Raw genomic sequence first — 26,653 nt, 5'->3', positions numbered from 1 at the left:
ACTAATCTCAACCAAGAAAAAAAAAAAAAGTGTTATAAGACCTATAAAAAAAATCACAACTTACTTAAATTGTTATGATTTGTGCAACATTAATACTTTTATATAAACTTATCAGTTGTCACTGACATCATTAGTGCCGCATCATTTTCACATGAAATCACTACTAATATTATTTATATTGTATACTTATCATAATCTTCTACCTTACCGTTATAAAAAGAGCAATGTTTATTTTATACTATTGTTGCACACAACATACACACAGGATTGTGTTTACAATTGCATGCAACGACCTGTGTATACTAGCATTTACTTTATGAAAAATATTCTGAAATTTGTTATCCTAAACTTTCATACAAATAAGATAATAACAATGTTAAACTGGTGAATTCGCAGGGTTAGGGGGAAAAGAAACCATTTGACATTCTTGTGCCAAAGTTTAGAAGCTTGCTGCAGAAGTATTGAATAGTGTTTTCCAACTTTAAAAGTGGTTGCTTTTAGTGAAGAATAAACCAATCTGATAGAGACATAACAATGAGTGGAAAACGCGTTTGTCTAAACATCTATACGTTGTACCTAGCTTTCTCTCTATACTTGTCATTGTCATTGTCTTACTCTATAAAACTTGTACAAAAACATCATATTAAATTATTAATAATACTTTTTTTTTTTTGTTTGATCAATCTATTTTTCTTTTGGGTTTTGTGAGATTTAATTGTCTTAACGCGGAATGTGTGTGTGACCATGACCAAATCGGTGAGCCCATAATTCTTCCTTTGCTTTTAAAGCAACAATTATGAACCTTCTAAAAAAATGAAGTGGTAGTTTTAATACATAAATAAATAGCTTGGATTACTTGAGAGGCTAATCAATTTACATGATACAAGCCGCAAATTCAGGCCTTTTTGTGGTGCAACTACAAAAATGTGTAAGAAAAGTCATATTTCTTTTTCCTACCCAACTGTTTTATAAAAGATACAAATTTACTTTTTGGTGAAAAATTAATGACACACAATTTTACCACATTCAGATTGAACTTGGGATCTCAATTATTGTATCAACTACTTGGTCAAAGTTATAAAGCTCAAAACTTAAAAAAATAAAAGATAAAATCACATGGTTTTCTACAATGATATGCCTGTAGTAGTATGCAAATTTAGCTGTCATACTACAATGACAGATGCTAACGTTTTTCTTGACAATGAATCATACTATCATAAACAAAATATTAAAAAAAATAAAAAAGGACCCCACATTATGTAAGAGTGATGATGCTTGTAACTTTTATAAACCCATCACTCCCATTTTCAACCATAAATACACATTCTATCAATCCAAGCCAAATAATTTATCCGAGGCAAAGCAATCAAAAGCAAAAGCAAAAGCAAAACACAAAAGCATATAACATAAGGTAAAGCAAAAGAAAAGTGTCTCAGAAAGCTCATCCTCCTCAGCTCCTCCACACCTCTCTGCTGTGAAAAGGCATAAACACACAATTCAGCTTCAAATAATGGAAGAAGAGGAAGAAGTGCCCTCACCATTTTGGCTACAAAACACTCACTCTCACCGAGGCCGCCGCCGCCACTCATCATCTCTCTTCCTCAACCCTGGTCTTCTTCTTGTACTTTTGTTAGTCATAGCCATCTTATTTATCTTCATAGTAATTCCTTCATTCCTATCTTTCACATCACAAATATTTAGACCACATCTAGTGAAGAAAAGCTGGGACTCCCTCAATCTAGTCCTTGTTCTCTTTGCCATTGTTTGTGGATTCCTCAGCAGAAACACCAACAACAATGAAAACACAAGCTCTTATGAAGATGCAAGCATTTCAAGCTCATCACAAGAGTCTCACAAGTCAACCCCATCAACCTCAAATCAATGGTACAACCAGTACTCAGATCGTACAGCTGATAGCTATAGCACCATCAACAGGTTAAGGAGCAGCAGTTCATACCCGGATCTTAGGCAAGAATCTGCTTGGGTGAGCCATGATGAACGGTGGAGATTCTATGATGACACCAATGTTAGTGGTAATTATCGGTTTCAGAGCTCAGATCAGCTGCATCATCGCCATCCAACGCGAGATCAGCCTCAAGAGGAGGAAGAAGAAGGTAACTTGGAGCCCAAGAATATACCTAGAGATACTTTTGTGGTTCCTGCAGTAGAAGAAGATGCCTTGGAGCCCAAGAACATACATGTAGACACTTTTGTGACTTCTACAGAAGAAGTTTCATCATACAAATCTCCATCACCACCATTGCCTTCATCGCCACTACCTCAGCCATCTACACCACCATCACCATTGTCACCATTTACACCGCCTAAGGTGGTTAAGCACAGAAAAAAGAGAACATATCAAACTCTTGGACACAAAGAAAAGAATGGAACCCCAGAAAAAATTGATTCACAAGTCAAGAATATCCATACCCCACCTTCTCCGCCGCCTCTGCCACGGCCACCACCGTCGCCACCACCGGTGTTTCAGCAAGTGGAGCAAAGGAGTGGTGACAAGAATGAGAAGAAGAGAGGAGGATCAGCCACTAAAGACTTCTTGAGCTCATTAAGGAGGAAGAAGAAGAAGCAAAGACAAAAGAGTGTTGAAAATTTTGACACCTTTCTAAATTCTCAACCTTCTACTTCTACTTCTCATCCTTTATATCCACCAACATCGCCACCACCTCCACCACCTCCACTGCCGCCTCCACCATCAGTTTTTCACAGTTTATTCTCTTCTAAAAAGGGTAAGGCCAAAAAAGTTCATTCAGTTCCACCACCACCACCAACACCACCACAACCACAACCACAAGCTAAGGTTTGGAAACCTCCATTACCGGTTAAAACAAGGATTTTCAATAGTGGGGACGACAATGTGAGCTCAGGTAACGAGTCACCACTTAATCCAATACCACCACCGCCACCACCACCGCCACCTTTCAAAATGCGGCCTTGGAAATTTGAGGTGCAGGGTGACTATGTTAGGATAAAAAGCAATAATAGTTCACGTAGTGGATCACCAGATCCAATGGATGGTGGAGAATCACCTACAAAGACTATGTTCTGTCCCAGTCCTGATGTTGACACTAAGGCTGATAGCTTCATTGCAAAGTTTAGAGCTGATCTGCTGTTGCAGAAGATGAATTCTTTCAAGGAGAAGCAAGGGAGAGGGAAGTCCAATCTAGGCCCAGAACGAAGCCCAAAGTAAGAGGAAGAGCAGACCCAATATAGAATGCAGTGGGGGTTTTTTTCCTTTTTGGTCATTTTTTGATTTTTTTTCTGAGTCTTGACTTTCTGTTTTGAAGGTTTTGTTAAAAGTGAGCTGTTCTGACATACACATAAAATCTGATTATACATGTTACATATATAGTTACAGAGGAAGTTTAATGTATTTGGGATATTTTTCTTTTTTTGTTAATTCTTTTTGTATGAGGTTTTCCAAATTCCAATTGTATTTGTTAAAGAAATTTACAGAGATGTATGATAAGGTTTGCTTTGGGCATTAAGGTTGTCAGATTTTGTGTTTATTCAAAAGCTGCGGTCTTTGGCCTTTTTTATTAAAAATGGACAGGAACACGTGTTTACATTTGGATTTTACCTTTCTTTCTGTGCGAGATTCTACATATGAGAGGGAGTAGTCAAGGGAATGGGGACTCTAAGCATATGACAGGTAAGTAGTAATGCAGAAGTAATGCTACTTTTGTATTTAGACAACTTCAAGGGGAGAGAGATTGGGCTGTGGAATGGCCCTACGTTGGCATCTGACAGATAATTGATATAGAACACTTCCTGTTCAAGTAAGGTCATGACAATGGTTTATAAAAGTAATGAAAGAAGTACAGATATTTTATAGACGATTTTAATTTTTAGTTTTAGGTGTTCAGCTTATAATAAACTAAGCAAAGGCGTTTGGGGTCATGCACTTTGTATGAGGGCTCTAATAAACCACTTTCCGCCTGACCAAATAAATTAAAACTAGGTATGGCTGTCCTAGTGGCTAGTAGGAATATTGAAAGGAACTTGAGAATATATATAATCCAGTTGATTTGCTGGTCTGACTCAACTGACTTGCCTTAGGATAATGATGCCAGGTTGGAACCTGTTCATGGTATATTAAGTTGACTTGAATAACATCAATACACCATACATATAGAACACAATTTGTGGAGTATGCAGTGTATGTAGCTCATCAGTCTTAACATAATCACAATATAGTTTTGGAATCAAATTGAAGGCTTTCATTTCTTGAGAGCCAATTGTTTGACTAGTTCTGGTAGAGATTGCTCCTGCCTTATGTTCTCAACCCACCTTGCTTTGAGTCGGATTTCCTCGATGCTTTGCTTCAAATTCCTAGTAAAAGAACGATGCACTCGGCTGACAAAAAATTCTTCTATCTCCTCAGCCTTTTCATTGCTGCAAAACTACCATTTGATAATATTCAAGGAGTGAGCAATCTGTCTTTAGGAATACAAATAGATAGATTTACCAAATATCATAATTTGGCATACTGTGATTGCTTTATATTAAGTGAATCAGATATGTGATCTTATATAAATGAGTGCATATATTCACATAGACATTGGTTTAGCAGTAATCGATTTCATCATTTAATTGAGCACTAATGTTAAAACTCAGCAGTTTCACTTGTCATTACTAGGCACAAGCTATCAAAAATTGATAGACACAACAAAACTGATTTCAAGAGATAACTGGCTTTTTGGACATAATATGAGTAATTTGATGGTGATTAATTTTCCTATGATGAATTTCATTATACTAATAGAAACAAACTTTTCAAGGTCATTCATAAGTAAGGAACATGTCCTTGAGTGGTGGAATATTCACAAAAAAATAATCTTATTTTTCTTGATATGTTGAAATCACCCTTTAAAATAATTATAATACAATTAATTCAAAAAACTGACAGTGAATTTGACCCATGCCAAACTGATTAAGATATAGGTGGATGGTACGCAACAAGGCTGCAGTACCTTAAGCTTGATATGTCTAACTACCATAGATAAAACACTATTTTCAAAGGCCAAACTACTGGCCTATTTGGATGGAGGGAGAGTGAAGGGGAGTAGAGTAGAGTTAGCTAAAAATAAGCTAATTTTGTGCTAAATCTACTCTACTCTACTCTACTCTACTCCTCCTCCCTTTCCCTCAATCCAAACAGACCATACATTTATCAATATATAATTATTGTGACGTATCAAGTTGCATAGAGTTTTCTATTGAACTAGTCAACCAATGAATCATAGCCAACAACATGCATGAAAATACAGACTCAAGATGCATCACATGTACCATTGCTATCCAACTAGGTTGAATTGCTTACCAAAGTGAGAATGTAGGTAATGAACTGGTGGAGTAGAATCGCACCATATTTGCTAAAGATCAAGTCCCAATTCTCCTGCATTTATCACAAAAAAATAATAAGCCTCCAGGCCCTCCACAAAGTGTAAAATTCAAGAAGAAACCTTCATCCTAACACCCAATCATAATACTTTCCTGACTATATCCATATCTATACATACTTCAAATTATTTTCTTAATTTCAATATGATAGTAATACATTCATAATGAAGATGTTGACCATGAAATGCATACCTTCAACCATCTCCACGCTACCTCACGCCCTTCAGATCTTAGTCCAGCAAGCACATAAAGAATATCTTGATCTCGAACCTTAAAAGATATTGAGATGAGGCAAAAATTAGACCGGCAAGAAAGATGGGGCTTTTAGAAACCGTAATTCATTATGCACAGCAAATACCTCCTCAGACAACATAAAATTCAGAGCCTCAAGAACTATATTTGGGTCTGGACATGATGCAATACAACCTGTATAAGGATCAAAGGAATGGCATTAAATCTAAGTAGCTTTTATCCACAAAGACAGGATATTATTTCAAATGTTACTACTTATTACGTAAAAGTGGTTCTTTCTCTTGCACTGTATCTGCTTCTCTATAGAGCTTCAGTAGGGACACAAACCCATTCCTATTCGTGGTGCTAGTGTTCAGCAATACAGCAATGTAAGCAGCCTGCAGGGCACATAGCAATTCTGTATATCAACCTTGAACAGACCCCTATGAATGAAGAGTGATTTAGATATACAGGTAAAACTATTACCTTTCTAGTGTCAGCTGACAGAAGAGGAGTATTTCGATCATTCAGTAATGCCTGAAACCTCTGGACTGCTTCTTTGTTAGTTTTATCATGGCCAAAAGTAACCAAGGCCAGAAAGACTTCTCCTCTCAATAGTGCATTTAAATGACTCTCTCCAGGTATTGATTCCCATCCTGATTTTCTGCACAAAGAATAAAAAGAATATGATATTTAAATGTATGAAGAAGCTTACTTCACTCCATAACAAAAATCCAGTACATAAAAAATGTCAGTAATGTGAAACATGATGCCAAGGAGACTAGAAAACATCATAAAGACGATGATATACATTTTGTGAGATAGGATTTCCTATATTTGAAAAACGATTTGATGCACAATTGAAAGATACAAAGGAATTTTCTTTTCCCTTTTTTTTTTTTAATATTGTTTCATTGTTCATACTCCTCGGCCCTAACCAAGAAAGTTGCAAACAGAATAAAAACTCATCTCCACTCAAAGTAAACATTCATGAAGAAGAGGTTCCAATAAATATCCAGCAAAAAGAGGGTTGGCATATTAAAATATATGGTGATAGTTCTTACTCTGAGGAAAACAGAAGGAGATTGATGAAAAATTGTTTCAAGTCATTCACTAAATCTGGGATGGCATCACCAGAGATCTCAACAACTTTATAACATACCTGTTGTATATATCACATAAAAACTTCAAGTTCTGCTAAATATTTGATGAAAATGGTAACATTATCAAGATACAAAAGTTATCCCCACATTAATGAGTTTCGATAACACAATAAAATCGAGCTCTTTTCTGTATACATCCATCAAGGAAATTAATGATGACAGTGGTTGCTCGCAAGCCACACAAAGAGCATATGTGTCATCCAAAACGCCTGAAAATTGAGACTGCAAGGAGTTATATGCTATTTGACAGTGATCACTGAGCTTATAATGGCAGAAATAAAGGGAAACCACAAAAGGAAGGAATTAATTATAGGGATAGGAAATATGTAGCCTGAACAGTCCATTTGGTATTCAAAAGGATTTAATATATAGAGAGACCAAATATGCAGTATTAAGTTAGCCAAACTCTACTCATTGGAATTCCACCCTGCTGTGGAACTCACCCGATGGATCAGGCACAAAAATGAGAAATCTAGTATACTTCACACCATGTGATCATGCCAATAGATACAGCATACCCACTACAACAACATAAGATACAGTTATTAATTCATCTTTGGACATAGTATGTACCAAATTTATCTGTTGCTGACAAGCAATTACTCTCTATGGCTTTCCTCAGTCGAGCTGCAAGCTTATCTTCATATTTTACCCTGTAGAAACCACTCTGCTCAATATTAACTTTGACCCAGAAATGTTCATCACATTTCTCTTCATTCTTTTCGTTAAATGTGCTTTTGTTTTGGTGGGGAGACTGAACCAGTTCAGATATATCCAGTTTTTGAGACTTTTTTTCCAAAAGGAAAGTCTTGCATTTGATGTATGAGCCAATGGATACTGTTATTGGAACAATCCATAGTCCGCCACCACACAAACCAGACGACAAGAATTGTGACTGCAGATCCTAAAAATGTATCAGATCTCCAAAGTAATAAAGATGAAATTTGTGGCTGTGAATCTTTTAATGCATGCATGTTTGCTTATTAATTCAATAACAAGACCTGTTCAAATTCCAAAATATCATCTTTGGATTTTACAGAGATAACTGGATATCCATTTTTCTTCGTCCAATCATCCATCATTGAGTTGATTTGAAGACCAGATTCCTCTGAAAGAACGCACCATAAATCTTCTGTCTTTGCATTTTTCCCAGCATATCTTTTTATGTATAAACTTAAGGATTTCTGTTTCAAATCAGAAGTCACAGAGTTAAATAAGTGATTTAAGCAACTTTAATTTTTATCAACTCATTACATAGTAAAATGATTACGTTCAAGAAATGCATAGTAAATGACTACATGATGGACCATGCTCCAAACCTTTCCCTTAGTCATTTTGTTCATAACTTTATTTACAACATTTTGACAACAAAAGTTTTCATGTTGACATTTTCCTTACCAAGAACCTCATTTTCCATGAAAAAGCAATGTTAAGGTATTCCACTCCAAGAAATGATAAATTGTACACGTTACTGACAACAACCAGTGGAAAGAGTGATCAAAGAATGCTTCCAATATGACGAATGTAACAGACACAATGCAGATATAGATTCCTAAATCACACCACACTGGACAAAGAGTTTCTACCCAGGAAGAAACCTAGAAGGTGTTACATGGAAAAAGTATCCTGAGGGCTGAGTCACATGCCCAGCAACTCGAAATTTTTTAGCCCACCATCCAATCAAAGACAACAACAGCATTGTTAACATAGAATATGGTCAACAAAAAAACAAAAGTTACACAATAGTCTTGATAATTATAGAGTGAAAGATGTATTTTTTAATGGGTAAGAGAGCCATTAAAGCTATAAAAACCAAATCACATTAGACAATAAATGCCAACTTGTAGCCATGTGTACATTTTAGAGTGTGTTTATATATAAAAAATTTAGTAATAACATCCACATAGAATTTTAACCATGAAAATATAAAGTCATTGTTTGGTGCTTCATATAAAAACAACGCTATAAGCTAAGAACTCAAACTATCCCACCTGGAACATGTCATCGCCAAGATAACCCTGCAACATTCGAATAACAGCAGATCCCTTTTTGTAGCTGATATCATCAAATATTTCCTCTATTGAACGAGCATGATGTACCTCCACCTGAAAATATTCCAAACGGCATGTGAAGGACATAGTTGAACTACATGTTGAAGTTATGCTTGCTTTATATAGCAAATTGCCTAACCATTTTCTCTCATTTGAAGTCATAATTGGGACTTTATTAAGATGTAGTAATTATTGTGCTACAATCTTTGGAGTTGGGTTATAAGAAATTTCCCTGCATTGTTAACTCCATTTTACTGGGTAGAACTCCAAACACACAGATGACAGATGCAACTTCATGCGCACAGACACCCAGACACATTTAGTTCACCACATGTCAATGCATTTACTTTGATAATATTCATTGCAGTGCTTGAAAATTCAGTACAACAGGCCATTAGGGGAAGCAGTTTGCTCTAAATAACTATTTCTTACCATTGCTTTATGACTGCATTTGCTAATAAGCTATATAATTTAACGTGTAAGTGATGTGTTCCCACTAACCAGAAAATTCTGGAGCATTCACTTACCTCAATAGGATGTGACTGTTCCATTGCATCCATATGTAAGCCATCAGCTGTTTGTCGAAGAAACTGAGTCCATATTTTCCACTCAGGAAATATGATGTCAGTGGCCATATAACTTATCTGGAGATTTAAGATTGAACAGAGGTACCAAAATCATAAAATTGAATGCAGTGGAATGGCCAGACAAGTGGTTGCAGAGATTTAAGATGACTCAATGTTACCCAGGTTGCAAATCCCTCATTCAGCCATAAATGACTCCACCATTCCATTGTTACCAGATTGCCAAACCAATGATGGGCTACTTCATGTGATACAGCAATCGTGAGCTGGCAAAACATGAATAAGCTTTGAAGATTACATACAAGTATTTAGGAAATGAATGAAGAATCATATTTCAATGTCATTTCTTTTGTAATTGAACGCTATTTGCTTCCAGAGTTTTCTCATTGGTATCAATGATTCAATATATAAACTCTTTAATGGGTTGACTGCATCAATCAATTATAAATAATTGTCAGTTATTCTGTCTTAAGGCTTTTTGGGGAAAGAAAAAATAATACTGCACTTCCCTTTTATATGTTTTCATTTATGAAAAGGGAAATGGAGAAAAAGGAAGGCAAAAATTGTCTTGAATTTCATTTCTTGACAAGCAGATCTGCACCTCGCAGTAGATTGATTACTTTTTGGGAGCATCATAATGCAAAGGAGAAAACTGAAGCTAAAAGTGTGTTAGATATGTAACTTACAAAAAAAAAGTGTTAGATATGTAACTTACAAACTGCTTCATGTTAGCTGATGAAAGCAAATCATCGTAAAGTAGTAAATTTTCACGATATGTGATCAAACCATAATTCTCCATAGCTCCTGCAGAAAATTCAGGGACTGCAACCATATCCAGTTTTGGAAGTGGATAAGGAGTTGAGAAGTACCTAAATGATTCCATAATCAGGGCTGACCAGCGTTATCAGTATCACCACAGAGAACTTAAACAGTCTTCAACCAAAGCAAAAAAACACAATGTTAAGTAACTTTTGATTCTTCTAACCTACACTATAACACTGGTTCTGTTTTCAGGCGATCTCCGTGGATAAAGGAGGTCAAGTTATCTAAAACAGCCTTTGTTTTAATTTGGAAAATTTTGAAGGGGAGACCCAAGGAGGGAAGAAATCCATGTGTATCAGGTACTCGCTTTGGGTGCAGTCATATAGTGCAGAGAGGCTAAATTGGTACACAAGCTTTACCAATCAATTGAAAGAAAAGAAGGAAAGACAACAAAAACAACAACAACAAAGCCTTAGTCCCAAAATTTGGGGTTGGCTATGGATCTTTGACAGATTAGATTGGTCAGCCACATGAATTCCTTTTCTCCATTCTATCCTATCTGAAATCATGCTCTTTGTTACTTTAAATAGGATAGAAGGGAGAAATTCATTCTGTTCTTTGCAAGGTCAAACAAGAAATTATTGAAATGATCACCTTCCCTTGAACATAAGCAAACACTAAACTCTCTATTTTGTGGCATGTGGCTGTTTTTTCTCCCTCATAACTTAGTTCTGTGTAAAACTACGTTATGGTGGACACATTTCAATTTATTGATTTATGAGACTGAAGATTATAAAATTTAAAATCTCCACATGAACAAGGAAAATAAAAGGAGAAATTACCTAGTAAATATGTCAAGCGCCTTCACAGCAAGATTTAAAGCAAACTTCCCCTTATCACTCTTTCCAACAGGACAATATACACGAACCTTGATCCCTGCATGCAAAGTGCATTATTCTATATAACAACAACCAATCCCTAGTCTTAAAATTTTTAGGGTCAACTATGGATTCTCAACAAATTAGTCAAGGTAGGCCACATGCTCTTTCCCACCATTTTAGTGTAATAAGCAATTTAAACCAAAAAAGAAGAAGAAATAGAGTAAATGAATGTGCCTCTGCCATATATGCATTACCATCAGCTGTTGTTTCTTCAATATGATCAAATACCCCAACAACAACACCCACCAAATAAGTTGACATGACCGGAGATTCCTCAAAATAAACAGTCTTAATATTTTCATTAAGCCTTTCATCAGCAATTGGCATATTAGACAATGCTGTCAACTCTGAGGGCACGTCTATCCTGATCTTGAAGGTGGCCTGTAAAGAAAGTATTAGTAATTTCTAAGTAGTAAATAGAAGGGGGAAAAATGAATTTTCAAAGTAATTTAAACCACATGAGAAGAGTATTATGTAACTTCAATCAGAAATTTTCTGCCACTTGTTATTCATTAACATTTACTAAATAAAATGAAAATACATGTATGTCCTGTTACCTATCTGTTTTATGTGCATCAGTATTAATAAACTTTTCTCAAAAATCTGTGGTAATGTGTTTATATTCTTTTTTCATGATTAAAGTTCTATTTCACAGATTCTTTCAAATAAGCATGTACATGACACTAATTAAATGTCACTTACGGAAGATTGATTCAAAGGTTCTAAACAAGTAAAATAATGAGTTCTTCCAAGGGTAAAAGCAAGTTCTCGATTATGCATACCTTAAGGGCAGGTTCATCCCAGCAAGGAAAGCAACGCCTTGCATCCACAGCTTCAAACTGAGTAACTGCCATATTCTTCTTCACTCCCCCATCCACATAAGTACTGTAAACAGTGACAGAAACCAGGATTTCACCTTTTGGAGTCCAAATTATGAATTTTCACCATTCAAGAGTGAGAAATATATTAAGTTTCAAGATAAAATTAATACATGAAAAATAAAACTGGCATCTACTGTTGTTGGATTTCCCAATATCTACAAATCAAATGAGGTCATATATATGATCTCATTATATGTCCAATATTCATCTAACAATAAAAAACCAATTATTGCTGCCAAGTTAAAAAGGGGGAAAAAGAGAGAGTAAAATATCATAATCAAAGAATGTGTGCAAGATCTATACACACACAGAAATGAATCATCAAATACAAAAGTACGAAAGATGAAAAATTGATGCAAGCAAGTGTTAATGTTAAAGATAATTTACTTGAGTACTAAAATTCGTCACAGAATGAAACACCATTTGAATCCTGAAATGGAACTATAAAGCGAAAAGCAGTATCTTCAATTCTCAAAGGGGGTCTTTTTGGCCTTTTTGGCTGGGCCAATTAAATTCTTGAAGGGGGGGGGGGGGGGGGGGATTGTAATTTTAAACATCCCAAACTTTAAACACATATAACCATATATAATTCAAGAAAATTACCTCTGTTCATCTCAATGATTTACATGGTTGTTCAGTTTCATTATTATGTATTTGATCATTCTTAAAAGTAATTAAAAATTAAAAATTTATAGTTTCTTTCTTTCTTTTCACTGATTTTCTTAGCAACCAAACAAGAAAAACTTGAATAAAACTAACCAAATTATTCCAAATCACTTACCAAGTAAACTTTTCCATAAATTTAGATACAAACTCACTCTAAAAGATAGAAAATTTAAATAAATAAAAAAAGATTTACCATTTATAGAGACCCTTCAAGTGTGGGTTAAGGGCTCCAGAAAACTCAATCCCCAAAACCCCATCACCAACACTAAGCACTTCATCAAACCCCAGCACCAGTATCTCATCTTCACCATCCAAAACAACAACATCGCAAGGCTTATATGTCTGCAAAAATCAACAAAAACATCATTTATATATAAAAAAAAAACCCATTAAAAGTTAAAGCACAAAAAAACCAATGGTTTAAGAGAGAGTGTTAATTACTTGGTGATTGGAGTTGGTGAACCAGACTTGATGTACATCAAGTTCGAGAACATTTAGGACAAGGAACTTAGTGTGTTCGATGATGTTAAGGTTGACTTGTACTGTACCAGAAAAAGTGCATGCTGTGAGATCAAGTTTGAGATAAAGATCATAACTTGTTGGGATTGCAAATTTTGGTAGCCTTGTTTGTCCTTTGAATTGCTCTATGCTTTGTTTTGTTTTTGTCTCCATTTCTCTCTACGTTTCTCAGTCACTCTGAATTTCGTGTTAGTTTTGCGAAGTGCATGGATTACTGAGGCTTTACTGTATATTTTTTTGCTAATAGCTTTTCGATACATAGTGCCCGTTTGGGTTGGGCTGAAAGCTACGTATGCGTTTGTTCTCTTACATTTGGTTTTTTTTTTTTTTTTTTTTCCTTCGCAACATTTGACTTTTTCATGGTAAACAGTATATGTGTACTGTTTATTGATCTACAAATTATACTTTTCAGTAACTTTTTTATTAAAAATTGGTCCTATAGTACTATTTACACATTTAAAAATTATTTTACTATAGTGTTTTCAGTTTCAGCAAAAATAAACTGTATCCAAACGGACCCATAGACACATGGACGTGGGGCCAATATTAAAATAAAATAGTAATACATATATATATATATATATATATATATATACCAACTTAGTGCCCCTCAAAAAAAAAAAAAAAAAAAATTGCAATCTCGCACTATAAATTTATACTATGTCTCCTTACAATATTATTGATTCTTTTTCTTCTAAAAAAAATTTTATTAATTCTTTTATAAGCGTAATGTTATAGTTACAAATTTTTCTATAATATTTTTACAAATGGTTGAGATAGCAAATTCTTCACACCTGAACCTATTACCTACATCACATTTTTTTTACTTACCAACAACTACTCACTACATTAATAATTTGTTAAAAAAATTGTAAATATAACATTTCTCTCCTTTTAAAGACCATAAAAAAATTTATAAATTTAAACAAAAAAAAATAGCCCCACAAACAAATTTATCAATAGTAAAGTTAAAAGAAAAAAAAAATTAAGGCAAATCAACTTATTTTACAAAAAACAAACAACCCGATCCTTTAAATTTTTTAAACAAAATAATTTTGTTCATACACGCATGTAACAAAAAAAGAAAAAGAAAAAGAAAAAAAGACCTCAACTATTAAGCAATAAAGCCGAAGGTGAAACCATTGCAATAAACCCACTTTTTTTTTTTGAGAAACCAATAAACCCACTTTTAAATCCAAGTCCTAGCTGATTCATGTTAACTTGTGAAGAAAGAGTGACAATTACACTTTGGCCAACGCATGCTCCCATGCATTGAGTGTAATGAAAATAACAGTTGCTTTACAATTTTTTTTTTTTTTTGGTAAAAAGGGAAATGCATTAAAACAAGAAATTAACAACTGTCTCAGGGCAGCACCTGTTTAAGTACAAACCAGAACAGTCAAAATCTAACAAAGATTGCAAGCCCTCAAGGGGATTATCATACAAAATAAAACTGGAAGATTGCTGAGCTCCCATCCTAGCTAGCATATCAGCGCTCTTATATATTAGCTTCTCTATAACAATGATCAAAACGAATCTAGGGAACTCGGGAAGTCAGCTGCCTGCAGTCATCCATAATTCAGGACTTCAATAATAGCTTTGGCGGAAACTAGAAGCCAGCTGCCTGCTTTACAATTTTGGATTTAGCGGAAATTTCACATGCCAAGTTGAAAATAAGTAAATAACGCCAAGAGGTCCCGTGGAAAATAACGACCTTATCCTTTTCAAATTGACATTTTGGGCTTGAAAAAGGATATATATACAAGAAGAGCATGAGTGAAAGAAAATGAGACATTTTTTTTTTTGGAAAAGAAAGTAAAGGAGACTTAAAAGAAAATGAAGCATCAAAATACTTAAATGCATAAGTGAAAACATATTAACTTAAAAAAAAAATTGATTCAGCAATTAAATCAACAATAATAAAAAGGACTATTAGTGGAAGGAAAAAAAAGTGATAGAAATAATAAATAAATAAATAAAGAAAAAAAGGAAGCTAAATTGAAGAAATAGAAAGAGTATTGACCCTTTATTTATTTATTTATTTTGGTGTTGTGGATTGAACTTGGAGGAATAGGTGATTGAGGTGCAAAGGGAGTTATACAAAATTTATATAAAAAAATAAAATAGAAGAAGAAGGGTTGAAGGAGATGAAAGGTTGAACAAAGTAAAAGAGTAGAGTTTAAAAGATTTAAAGGAGAAAATTTAAGAATGCATAAAGGATTGAAATGAAAATTTTAAGAAGATAACAATGGGAGGAGATAAAAAGTTGAACAAAGTGAAAATTACAACAAAAACAATAAATAATAAATAAGAAAAATAGAAGGAAAAGATGTGATAATGTAGCATAACAAGAATTTTGCAAAATTTATTACAAGGCTTCCATTTTTATATAGAATATAGATTTTATTTAAGACCAAAATTAACAGTAAAAGAAAAGAAAATTTAGTATAAATGGCTTTAACTTTTAAGATTCTGATCCCAAATAAATAAACCAGTTTCAATCCTTGCAGAAATATTAAAGGAATACTTAGACCCTAGTGTCCTTGAATTTCATTTAGCAATTGATATTAGAGAACAACTAATCCCTTACAGCACAAACAAGAAAAAATGCTCGGGATATGTTAATATGAATCCTTGACAAGTATTCTTGGAAGCTTTCAATGTTTGGAAAGTCATAGGATCTACAACATTTCTAAATAGAAATCAATAAATTTAGGCACTCAACATTTTCTCAAAAAAAAAAAAAAAAAAAAAAACATTTTCTCATTTCCACAACAGTTAACACAATTTGTGATTGGTGTAGTGAATAATAAAAATGGTATTAGTGGTAGTAGTAGACCTAAGTGAAAGTGATATTGTTCTAAATTCTAATCACAACAAAACATGTTACTAGTTGTGATAAAAGTCATGAAAAATATTGTGTACTTTGTATTACTCATTAGAAATGGACACAAAGGCGTTGCAAAGCTATGATAGGGCATTCTTTGAGTTTATTTAAACAGAAGAACTATTATGACATTAAAATGAAGGCCTTGGAACTTGAAATTGGAGATAAAGTTTTCCTACGGGTTACACCTATGAAAGGAGTAATGAGATTTGACAAAAGGGGTAAGTTAAGCCCTAGGTTTGTAGGGCCTTTTGAGATCTTGGAAAGGGTGGGCAAAGTTGCATATAGAATTGCCCTACCCCCGGCCCTATCAGGAATTCATAATATTTTTCATGAGTCTATGTTAAGGAAATACATTCTTGGCCTTTCACATGTATTGAGCTATGAGCCTCTTTAGATTAGAGATGACTTGTCATATGAAGAAGTTCTGGTAGAGATTTTGGATCATAAAGAGCAAGTGCTATGCAATAGACCAATATCTTGGGTAAAGGTGCTTTGGAAGAATCATTTGATGAAAGAGGCATCTTGGGAGCGTGAGGATGGTATGCTGTTGTTGATGTATAAATTTTCAGGCCTTAATTTCATTAGCCCACTTACAAAAATACCCACATAAGCCCATAAATTATTTTGAACCCACATAAATATTCCCCATATATATATTACCCAAATATTCTTCATGTTATTGGACTTTCACAAATATTCCACACACAAGCTCATAAATTGCCTTGGGCCCTCTCACAATATTACCCATTATATCCCACATATTATCCAACTTGGGTTTCACAAAAATACTCACCATATTGCTTGAGCCACAAAATTATACCATCTCTATAAAAAGCCCAAAAGTATTTACCTTGTGGGAAAAGTCCAAATGGCCTAACAAAACCCTCTCTAAAGTCCATTACGATACGACACTCTAAAGCCCATTACGATATAGCATCTCTAAAGTCCGTTACGATATGGCACTCTAAAGCCTGTTACGATACGACATCTATAAAGTCCGTTACGATATGGCATCTCTAAAGCCCGTTATGATACGACATCTCTAAAGTCTGTTACGATACAACATCTCTAAAGCCCGTTACGATACAGCATTTCTAAAGTCCGTTACGATATGACATTCTAAAACCCGTTACGATACGACATCTATAAAGTCTGTTACGATACGGCATCTCTAAAACCCGTTATAATACGGCATCTTTAAAACTCGTTACGATACAGTACCTCTCAAAGCCCGTTGCTACATGACAATATTTTTACAAAATCCTACAAAGCCCAAATCTATTTTAGCAACTATTTTACAAAGCCCAAAATACTATTTTGGCAATAACAATTACTTTATGCTCAAAAGCCCAAATACTAATTTGACACTTATTTTTACGAAGACCAAATATTATTTTGGCAATACTTTACAAAGCCAAAATGTTATTTTGGCACATACTTACGAAACTCAAATATTATTTTTGACACTTGTTTTGCATATACTAAATCCCTCACTCTTGGGGAATATGATTACTCATCCTTCAAGAAATATCTCTCTTACAAGATTTATAAAAGCCCATGTATATCACCCATTGCAAAACTATTCATTTTGTAAGGATAACCAAGACCAAAGAAGCTTAAACTACAAAGCCTAGCTGGGCCAGCCTAGCTCACACACAAATTCCAACAGTTGAAGATCACGTGAGTTGACGAGCCAAATTTTAGCACAACTAAACAGCTGGAGCCCATTCCCATCAAGTCCTAACTTATCCAATCAGATCAGAAGAGGACATGTGTCCATCAGGGGTTAAACCCTTCCTTTACAAGCTGAAATTCCATCATTTCTCATGTGACATAGAGCTGAAGGTGATGTACCAGAAAGCTGGGAAGCTTCAGCCAACTATCACTTCTTTCTTCTCCAACCCATTCGGTCAAGAACCAGGAGCAGCCATGACCAGGCCATTAAAGCTCCTGAAATAACTTGAAATTAATTTATTTTCATACTAAAAACGTGTATTCTTTGGTTCATGAATCAAGCACATGAACCCCAAATGGGGAAACTTAAGGAAATGTGATTTGGAGGGCACCAATGAAATCCCAGCAGAGTTCCCAGCAAGGGCTCCAAGATTGACACCTGGCTTGGGGTGATACAATTTGCCCTAGGGAGCTCTGATTCTAGCATAGACAAAAATTTCAGAGTGGATGCAAGGAATTGGTCTTTAAATTTAAAATGAATATACAATAGACAATTTTTTTTTGCAAAATCTGATATCCATTCTACAGGCAAAGCAGAGGTGCATTGCTGATAGTAAATAATAATACTGTTAAGTTATACTCTCCAATTGCTTAATAAACACAATTTGGAAAGGTCGGAGAGCTGAGTTCACAATGAAAACCATTAATCATTTATGATTCTTAAGTTAAGCCAACTATTGCTACCACAGCATCAGTTCCAGAAACACATTCATCTTCAACAAATGGAATGGTTCTCCGCACTGTCAATTTCATTGGGCGGGTCCCATTGCCTGCAAATAGCAAGATATAAAAATGTACCCACACTTGCAAGTTATTTTATATTACTCAGAAAACTCAGATTCTTACCTTCAGTGGTTCTATCCCCTTCAATGCAAACAGCAGCATAATGAGAACCAGCCAATTCTATGAGAGCAAATTGCCAATTGCTTGTCAGGTTCTTGGGATCATCAAAAGAATCAACAACTACATCAAATGCCTGACAGCATAATAAAAACCGCAAGAGATTTCAGAAACTTCTTTGAGGAAAAAATGTTTATGCAATTTCTGTTTCATATAACATTTTATGAGAATTTACTTCCCAATATCTAAAAATGTATGTGTTTGTAGGAGTAGGGGGGGTGGGGGGAGCGGGGGAGAAGAAAATTAATAATTGTATGAAGCACTCAATCGATAAGGATGAAAGGAATGACATATCCTACAATAATATCTCAACATCTACCTAAACAATCTCAAAGCCACCACCACGTCTTATGTAAAAAAAGTTCAGATTGAATTTCCTATTGAGTAGAATACTATCTTTGAATGCTTTGAAAACTTTCAATTAAGCTTGTCTTAAGTTCAGTCAGATACCTCAGAATCTCTATACTCAGAAAGATGTCCACCTGTAGCAGTCCTAAATCGAATGGTAAAGGTTTTAAAAGGTGCAGCTGAGAAGCCCCTCCCCAATGCTTTCACATATGCCTCTTGAAAGTGTGATCCATAACATTAATAAAACAGTTTCATGAAGAGAAACATTACATTCAACTCTCAAAGCTCAATCATTCTTTTTTTCATTTTTGGTGGTATTTTACACACACCCAATCAGTCTTTAACCTATGAGGAGGTGCCCTTTGAGCAAGTGCTCATTGGCTGCAAAGCTCAATCATCCTATCGTTTTGATTTCCTGAGTTCATGTAGAAGTGTATGCATACTCCAGTATATCCAACTGTTCAAATCCATACTGCTTTTCATTATTTCCTAAAAAGTATGTAAATTCTAGGACAATCTTTTAGACTCTTCTTTCTTTTGTCTGATATCTATTGGTTTTATTTTTTAACTAGATACATAGAAAGAATAATTCATATAGTTTAGTCACATACAAAGAAAACCTGGTAATCAAGCTGGACAGGCCAACATATCTGAGCCCAACATAATGAAACACAGGCATATGCTTGCGAAAGAAGAAGAAGAAGATGATGATGATCACAAATGATGACAATGATAAATAGACAAAATTTCCAGAAGAATTTATACACCTGCATCTTTATGAAATCCAAAGAAATTTGAAATATATTTCAAGCGTGTCACGACTCAAGTGTTGTTTCTACTTTTTATTTTTATAAAGAATATAGGTACTCAATCCTAGTTCCTTTAAAGGTGAAACTTCTGCTGCCCTACATTGAACTGTCTATGATAGAGTAAAACTTCCTAACAAGTTAAGAACATATTAATTTTTCAACTAGATCTACTGTTTTTTTTTCCTTAATGAAAAGACATATCACTAGAATTACTGCTTGAAGATGGAATGGTCTTCTAGCAATGTAACAAAATTGACTGCTACCAAACTTTATAACATACCATGCATTTGCTGCAGAAGCTACCATGAAACTAATTATTAGGATTTATTAGATTTTCACCCATCTACAACAATGAACTGAAGGTACTTGATGCATATCAATATTCACACAACCTAACTCACCTTGAGAGTCCATAATTTTATAAACTCCTGACGCTGAAATTCAGGGTCTGAAATGGCAGTTAAAAGTCCCACTTCATAAGGAGAAAAGTACCTTCGAGCAAATGCTAAGATATTATTCTTCAACTTCCGTTGCTTCTCTTCCACATCAATACCAATCTACAATAGGAAAAGCAAATCATGTCAGCTTAAACTTGCCGTTTCTTCAACACAATAGATAATTCAATAAATACATCAAACAAAATCAGAACAGAATATAACGATCACACATGCAGAAGTTATAAGTGGCCCATGAATATACAGAAAACTTACTGCTGAATTCACAGTCACTCCACAAGCTATCATAGAAGAAGTGTGTGAAATGTTGAAATGCAATGGTGGTATGTGTGAGCCATCAACATCTTGCCACTCTACCTATTCACATATGCTATCAGAAACAAATATGAGAAAACAAATGAACTTTAAAGAGATATGCTAATAACGAAAAGCAAGGAAGGTACAAAAAAAAAAAGTAGAGAACAAAGTCTTATTGTACATCAATGGTCAGAAAACAAACTCACCTCAGGCTTCCCATATATATTCTTGTTAAACTTCAAGGATCTTGGTTCAACTTGACTATTTGTATGATCTAGTAACAAACAAAATTTGCTTAAATATACACCAATCTCTCTATGCAACATATTCTACAAAATTGGAAACAAGAATGCTTCTTATGTCAAAAGAGTAGATAGTCAAGTAATGAAACAAAAGGACGTGGATAGCATTTAAATAACTAAAAAAGCTTTGTACATACATGTATATAGCTCAAAATCTTTATAAAGCAAAGCCTAGGTTGCCATCCACTTTGTGCCACATTCAGACTAAAAAATTTGCCTGTCAGTACAACTAATCTAGACCAATGTTGAAATAAACAATTTGTTGTGTACCACAACAAATCCAACAAAACCGTGGGCTCTACAATTTACATGTAAGAAACACTTCACCATATTTGACCTCAATGGCGACAACCTAAATGTAAGAATTATTAAATGAAATTTAACAAGAAGAATGAATGATAAAAGTATTAAGCAAAAAAGGACCTACATCTTGCAATGGTAGTGCGAACCAATGCACGGGCAAGCAGGGCTCTTCTTTGGAGCTGATCTCCACGCATACGGAAAACATTTTCTTTCTCACATGGTGATAGAATTTCCAAATATTGATTAAGAAGGCTTGCATTCTTCACCTCATTAGGTAATATATACCATAAATGGGCTTCCCTAGAAACACAAAAAAAAACAAAAAAATGTTTTCACATTATTGATGTAGATAATAAAGTTTAGAAAGACATATCCAAACAATAGAACATATGCATAACAGAGTCAATCAAGCCCCATAGAATACTGATAAAGCCTATGTTCAAATGTATCCCCAATAATGAAATGGTACAAAACAACCGAGACTTAGTCCCAAAATTCTGGGGTCGGCAATGGACCTTCAACAGACTAGTTGCATTCTTTTCCACATAGGAGGGAAGGCTCAATGTGTATCTGTAGTGGATCCATTCATAATAGAGTAACTAAATTTTTTACATTGGACATCAATCCTACTCATTTTTCCGGGCTTGGGACTGGTTGTGAACAAAATATTCAACAGTAAGTAGAGAGACAAGGCGGAGTTAACGAAATGGTACATAGTGTATAAAAGTAAAGGGCATAAAGTGTGTCATACATTGGAGATGGAAGCTGCACTGGGGCCAGAGAAGCAGCAGAGAAGCTCCTTTGAAAGCAACGTATATTCATCATGAAATTTAGTCTATGCCTCAACAGCAACAACATGCATACTTAGCACAACAGCATCGGCATCAGTACACAAACCCAGAAATTTGTAACCATCCGCAAATCACCAATAAACCCAGAATCAGTGATTCAAACCAAAACCCATAAACCTCCAAAGCCGATGGACAACAAAACCGAAATCCTCTAACACCGATCCTAACTGAAACCCACAAACCACGGCGAACCCATGGCTACAACATCACTGCAAAGGCGAAGAGTGAAGAGAAATCTGCAAAGTGAACCCAGCACGAAGGGAAAGGAGAAATTAGGATACCCACACCGAGCGCCACCGTGAAGAAGAAAGAAAGAAAATAGAAATTAGAGATGAGAGGTGAGATCATGGTTTTAAAAACCGGTACGGTGAAAGAACCGAAAAATGAACTAATTACCGATTTTATGGTCGGACCGGGGTCCGACCGATGGTCGAACCGATGACATCATAAATAATTTAATTAATATTTATTTAAATTATATAAATAATTAATAATTTTTTAATATACTAAAAACATAATTAGGCTCATGACTAGCATATTACAAAGAGTTCACTGCCACACATTTACAGATTTACAACATTTATCAACAAGTCATTGAAAGCCCATCAAAAAATCCTCCTCTAATTAGGCAATTACAGGGAAAAACAGTTAACAATTTGTACAAAATGGTGACTTGGATTATCATTCATATTCTATTCTATTCAATAGATACACATTCATATTCTATTCAACAAACTCAACAATTTATACAAAATGGTAACTTGGCTTATCATTCTCCCTGCTTTGCTTCAAATCCACCCAAGTTACCATCCAACCCCAACCACAAAAAAATGTAGGACTTTAGAGGGCGAGACCGAGAACCCGTAAGGACGAGAAAAGAAAATTATCAAAATCAAGTAATCAAAATCAATTAATCAAGTAATAAAATCAAAAGAAAAGAATGTTACCTTACCTGATGAAGCCGAGAAGCAGAGAGCAGAGCACTTTAGAGGGCGAGACCGAGAACCCGTAAGGACGAGAAGGAAAAAACCCAAAAAGAAAAAAAAAAACCCAATACTTCAAACCCGTGAGCTTGAGTGAGGCGGAGAGGAAGAAAAATGTTTGAGGCGGAGAGGGCGAGGCAGAGAGGAAGAGACTAGAGAGTGTGAGCTTGAGTGAGGCGGGGTGGGCGAGTCAAAGGGCAGAGAGTGTGAGCGGCAGAGAAGGCGAGGTAGAGAGAGTGAGGCGGAGAGGGCGAGGCAGAGAAGGTGAGGCAGAGTGTGAGGCGGAGAGGGCGAGGCAGAGAAGGCGAGGCAGAGTGTGAGGCGGAGAGGGCGAGGTACAGAGGCAGTGAGGCGGAGAGGGCGAGCGGCGACTGGCGAGGCAGTGAGGCGGAGAGAGTGAGGCGGAGAGGGCGAGGTCTGAGCGGCGAGGCAGAGAGGCTGTGAGCGGTGAGGAAGAGAGGCTGTGAGCTTGGGTGAGGCGGAGATGTTGAGATTTGAGAGTCTGAGTCTGAAAAATGAAAATGACAAACGCAAAATGAGAGTGGGGCAGTGAGCTTTAGAGCATACGTCCGGATCTTAAATCCCATCTTATTTTACCATTTCAAAAACCTACTTTATCAATTATATAATACCATTTTACAATATACCCAACATTCCAACTTTTATTTTCTTATTCTACTCATTAAAATAATATTTTTACATAATAAAATAATATAAATTTTACAATAAAATAATATTTAAATTTTATCTATCACTCCTCTCTCTCTGAATATCTGTCCCTCTCTCAACAACCAAACAACCCAATTATCACCGCACCACCACCACCATGCCTACCACGCCACCATGCCCACTGCCCACCAAATCCCACCGGAACCAAAAATCCAAACTAAGGAAAAAAAAAAAAAAACCACCAGATCACTACCACATCCAACCCATCTGAACCCAAAAGATAAAAATCAATCCATGCCTCACTGCAAAACCCACACAAAACCCACACAAAACCCAGATCGGCGAAAGCACAAAACCCAGATCGGCGAAACCATTTGACCCACGGCGCCACCAGATCAACGCCGCCAACATCACACCACATCCAGCCCATCATCAGCGATCTTGAGCGATCCATCATCGGCGACATTGGCAACCCACCAATCTCCACCGATCCAAACCCACGCCACCACCTGACCCATGATTCACCGATCCACCGATCTCCATGTCGTGACCACGAACCAAACCCAGCTATAGTGCAAGCCTTGAACGAGAAAGAGAGATGTGAGATGAGAGAAAGAGTGAGGAAGGAATCCATAACAAACCCATCGGAATTTATAGCAGACTGATCTGAGATTTTTTTTTTTTATTTTATATGGAAACAAACTGATCTGAGATAGAGTAGAGAGCAGAACGAGAGGAGGAAGAGAGAGAAAAGAAAGAGAAATAACGAGAGAGGAGAGAGAAATTCCCGGGTTAAATGAGAGAGGAGAGAGAAATGAGAGTATTAAAATTTTTTTTTTTTTATAACATTCAGCTACAGTACCATCTTACATTTGAGATGGTACTGTAGCTAAATCCCAAATTTGGAATTGGCATATTGCATATAGCCTTCCCATTGTTGAGTAGTTTTGGGGATTAAATGCCAAATGTTCCTAACATTTGGCATATAGAAGCCCCACTGCTGATGCTCTTAGGGTTAGGAATTAGGATTCCAGCCGCTAAAACAACAAAACTACGTCGTTTAAGGCTGGGAAAAGACAAAAAAAAAAAGTAACCAGTCAGGAACCGGTTTAACCGCGCCGGTTCCCGGTTTTCCGGTTGAACCGGTCGGTTTTTACTGTTTCGCGGTTTTTTCATTATTTTCGGTTTTTTAATATAACCGGACCGGATTGGTGGCCGGTTCCCGGTTGAATCTGTCGGACCGGCCGGTCCGGCCGGTCCGGTCCGATTTTTAAAACTATGCTTCATAGTAATTCCTTCATTCCTGTCTTTTACATCACAAATATTTAGACCACATCTAGTGAAGAAAAGCTGGGACTCCCTCAATCTAGTCCTTGTTCTCTTTGTCATTGTTTGTGGATTCCTCAGCAAAAACACCAATAACAATGAAAACACAAGCTCTTATGAAGATGCAAGCATTTCAAGCTCATCACAAGAGGCTCACAAGTCAACCCCATCAACCTCAAATCAATGGTACACCCAATACTCAGATCGTACAGCTGATAGCTATAGCACCATCAACAGGTTAAGGAGCAGCAGTTCATACCCGGATCTTAGGCAAGAATCTGCTTGGGTGAGCCATGATGAACGGTGGAGATTCTATGATGACACCAATGTTAGTGGTAATTATCGGTTTCCGAGCTCAGATCAGCTGCATCATCGCCATCCAACGCGAGATCAACCTCAAGAGGAGGAAGAAGAAGGTAACTTGGAGCCCAAGAATATATCTAGAGATACTTTTGTGGTTCCTGCAGTAGAAGAAGATGATCCTTTTGTGGTTCCTGTAGTAGAAGAAGATGCCTTGGAACCCAAGAATATACACGTAGACACTTTTGTGGCTTCTACAGAAGAAGTTCCATCTTACAAGTCTCCATCACCACCATTGCCTTCATCGCCACTACCTCAGCCATCTACACCACCATCACCATTGTCACCATTTACACCGCCTAAGGTGGTTAAGCACAGAAAAAAGAGAACATATCAAACTCTTGGACAAAAAGAAAAGATTGGAACCCCAGAAAAAATTGATTCACAAGTCAAGAATCTCCAAACCCCACCTTCTCCGCCGCCTCTGCCACGGTCACCACCGTCGCCACCACCAGTGTTTCAGCAAGTGGAGCAAAGGAGTGGTGACAAGAATGAGAAGAAGAGAGGAGGATCAGCCACTAAAGACTTCTTGAGCTCATTAAGGAGGAAGAAGAAGAAGCAAAGACAAAAGAGTGTTGAAAATTTTGACACCTTTCTAAATTCTCAACCTTCTTCTTCTACTTCTCATCCTTTATATCCACCAACATCGCCACCACCTCCACCACCTCCACTGCCGCCTCCACCATCAGTTTTTCACAATTTATTCTCTTCTAAAAAGGGTAAGGCCAAAAAAGTTCATTCAGTTCCACCACCACCACCAACACCACCACAACCACAACCACAAGCTAAGGTTTGGAAACCTCCATTGCCGGTTAAAACAAGGATTTTCAATAGTGGGGACGACAATGTGAGCTCAGGTAACGAGTCACCACTTAATCCAATACCACCACCGCCACCACCACCGCCGCCTTTCAAAATGCGGCCTTGGAAATTTGAGGTGCAGGGTGACTATGTTAGGATAAAAAGCAATAATAGTTCGCGTAGTGGATCACCAGATCCAATGGATGGTGGAGAATCACCTACAAAGACTATGTTCTGTCCCAGTCCTGATGTTGACACTAAGGCTGATAGCTTCATTGCAAAGTTTAGAGCTGATCTGTTGTTGCAGAAGATGAATTCTTTCAAGGAGAAGCAAGGGAGAGGGAGGTCCAATCTAGGCCCAGAACGAAGCCCAAAGTGAGAGGAAGAGCAGACCCAATATAGAGTGAAG

At 36.1% G+C, this 26,653-nt stretch overlaps 3 protein-coding genes and 1 long non-coding RNA gene across 6 annotated transcripts; 2 read left to right on the top strand and 2 right to left on the bottom strand.

Annotated features, from left to right (window-relative positions):
* The first annotated feature begins 1,255 nt into the window (after nucleotides 1-1,255).
* LOC115989573 (pollen-specific leucine-rich repeat extensin-like protein 1) lies at nucleotides 1,256-26,643 on the top strand. Its single transcript, XM_031113331.1, has 2 exons — nucleotides 1,256-2,138; nucleotides 25,524-26,643. Exons 1-2 carry the CDS (start codon nucleotides 1,511-1,513, stop codon nucleotides 26,621-26,623), a joined length of 1,728 nt encoding a protein of 575 aa, XP_030969191.1. The 5' UTR covers nucleotides 1,256-1,510; the 3' UTR covers nucleotides 26,624-26,643.
* LOC115989572 (aminopeptidase M1-like) lies at nucleotides 4,053-13,435 on the bottom strand. Its single transcript, XM_031113330.1, has 19 exons — nucleotides 13,139-13,435; nucleotides 12,891-13,039; nucleotides 11,933-12,035; nucleotides 11,345-11,531; nucleotides 11,052-11,145; nucleotides 10,163-10,316; nucleotides 9,609-9,713; nucleotides 9,391-9,507; nucleotides 8,804-8,917; nucleotides 7,814-7,996; nucleotides 7,386-7,707; nucleotides 6,900-7,021; nucleotides 6,714-6,811; nucleotides 6,136-6,313; nucleotides 5,933-6,047; nucleotides 5,777-5,844; nucleotides 5,611-5,688; nucleotides 5,339-5,413; nucleotides 4,053-4,418 (listed from the first exon to the last, which is right to left on the bottom strand). Exons 1-19 carry the CDS (start codon nucleotides 13,367-13,369, stop codon nucleotides 4,236-4,238), a joined length of 2,676 nt encoding a protein of 891 aa, XP_030969190.1. The 5' UTR covers nucleotides 13,370-13,435; the 3' UTR covers nucleotides 4,053-4,235.
* LOC115989574 (4'-phosphopantetheinyl transferase HetI-like) lies at nucleotides 18,352-23,144 on the bottom strand. Of its 3 annotated transcripts, none has more exons than XM_031113333.1 (9): nucleotides 23,058-23,144; nucleotides 22,006-22,341; nucleotides 21,379-21,554; nucleotides 20,856-20,923; nucleotides 20,608-20,709; nucleotides 20,299-20,454; nucleotides 19,191-19,304; nucleotides 18,687-18,816; nucleotides 18,352-18,610 (listed from the first exon to the last, which is right to left on the bottom strand). In XM_031113333.1, the coding sequence occupies exons 2-9, from the start codon at nucleotides 22,110-22,112 to the stop codon at nucleotides 18,501-18,503; spliced, it is 963 nt and encodes a 320-aa protein (XP_030969193.1). In that variant the 5' UTR covers nucleotides 22,113-22,341; nucleotides 23,058-23,144; the 3' UTR covers nucleotides 18,352-18,500. The 3 variants fall into 3 exon arrangements, with proteins under 3 accessions (XP_030969193.1, XP_030969192.1, XP_030969194.1); XM_031113332.1 differs by having other exon boundaries at nucleotides 23,053-23,139; XM_031113334.1 differs by having other exon boundaries at nucleotides 18,501-18,610; nucleotides 18,687-18,743; nucleotides 23,053-23,139.
* Nucleotides 23,338-23,588, top strand: LOC115989578. The gene is made up of 2 exons (XR_004092004.1): nucleotides 23,338-23,423; nucleotides 23,454-23,588. It is a non-coding gene; the product is annotated as an uncharacterized LOC115989578 (long non-coding RNA).
* Nucleotides 26,644-26,653: the final 10 nt, after the last annotated feature.

This window comes from Quercus lobata, chromosome 5, assembly GCF_001633185.2.
Source record: "Quercus lobata isolate SW786 chromosome 5, ValleyOak3.0 Primary Assembly, whole genome shotgun sequence".
NCBI classification, from domain to species: Eukaryota; Viridiplantae; Streptophyta; class Magnoliopsida; order Fagales; family Fagaceae; genus Quercus; species Quercus lobata.
Note: the sequence above shows the minus strand (reverse complement) of the source record. Positions and strands in the feature narration are given on the sequence as shown.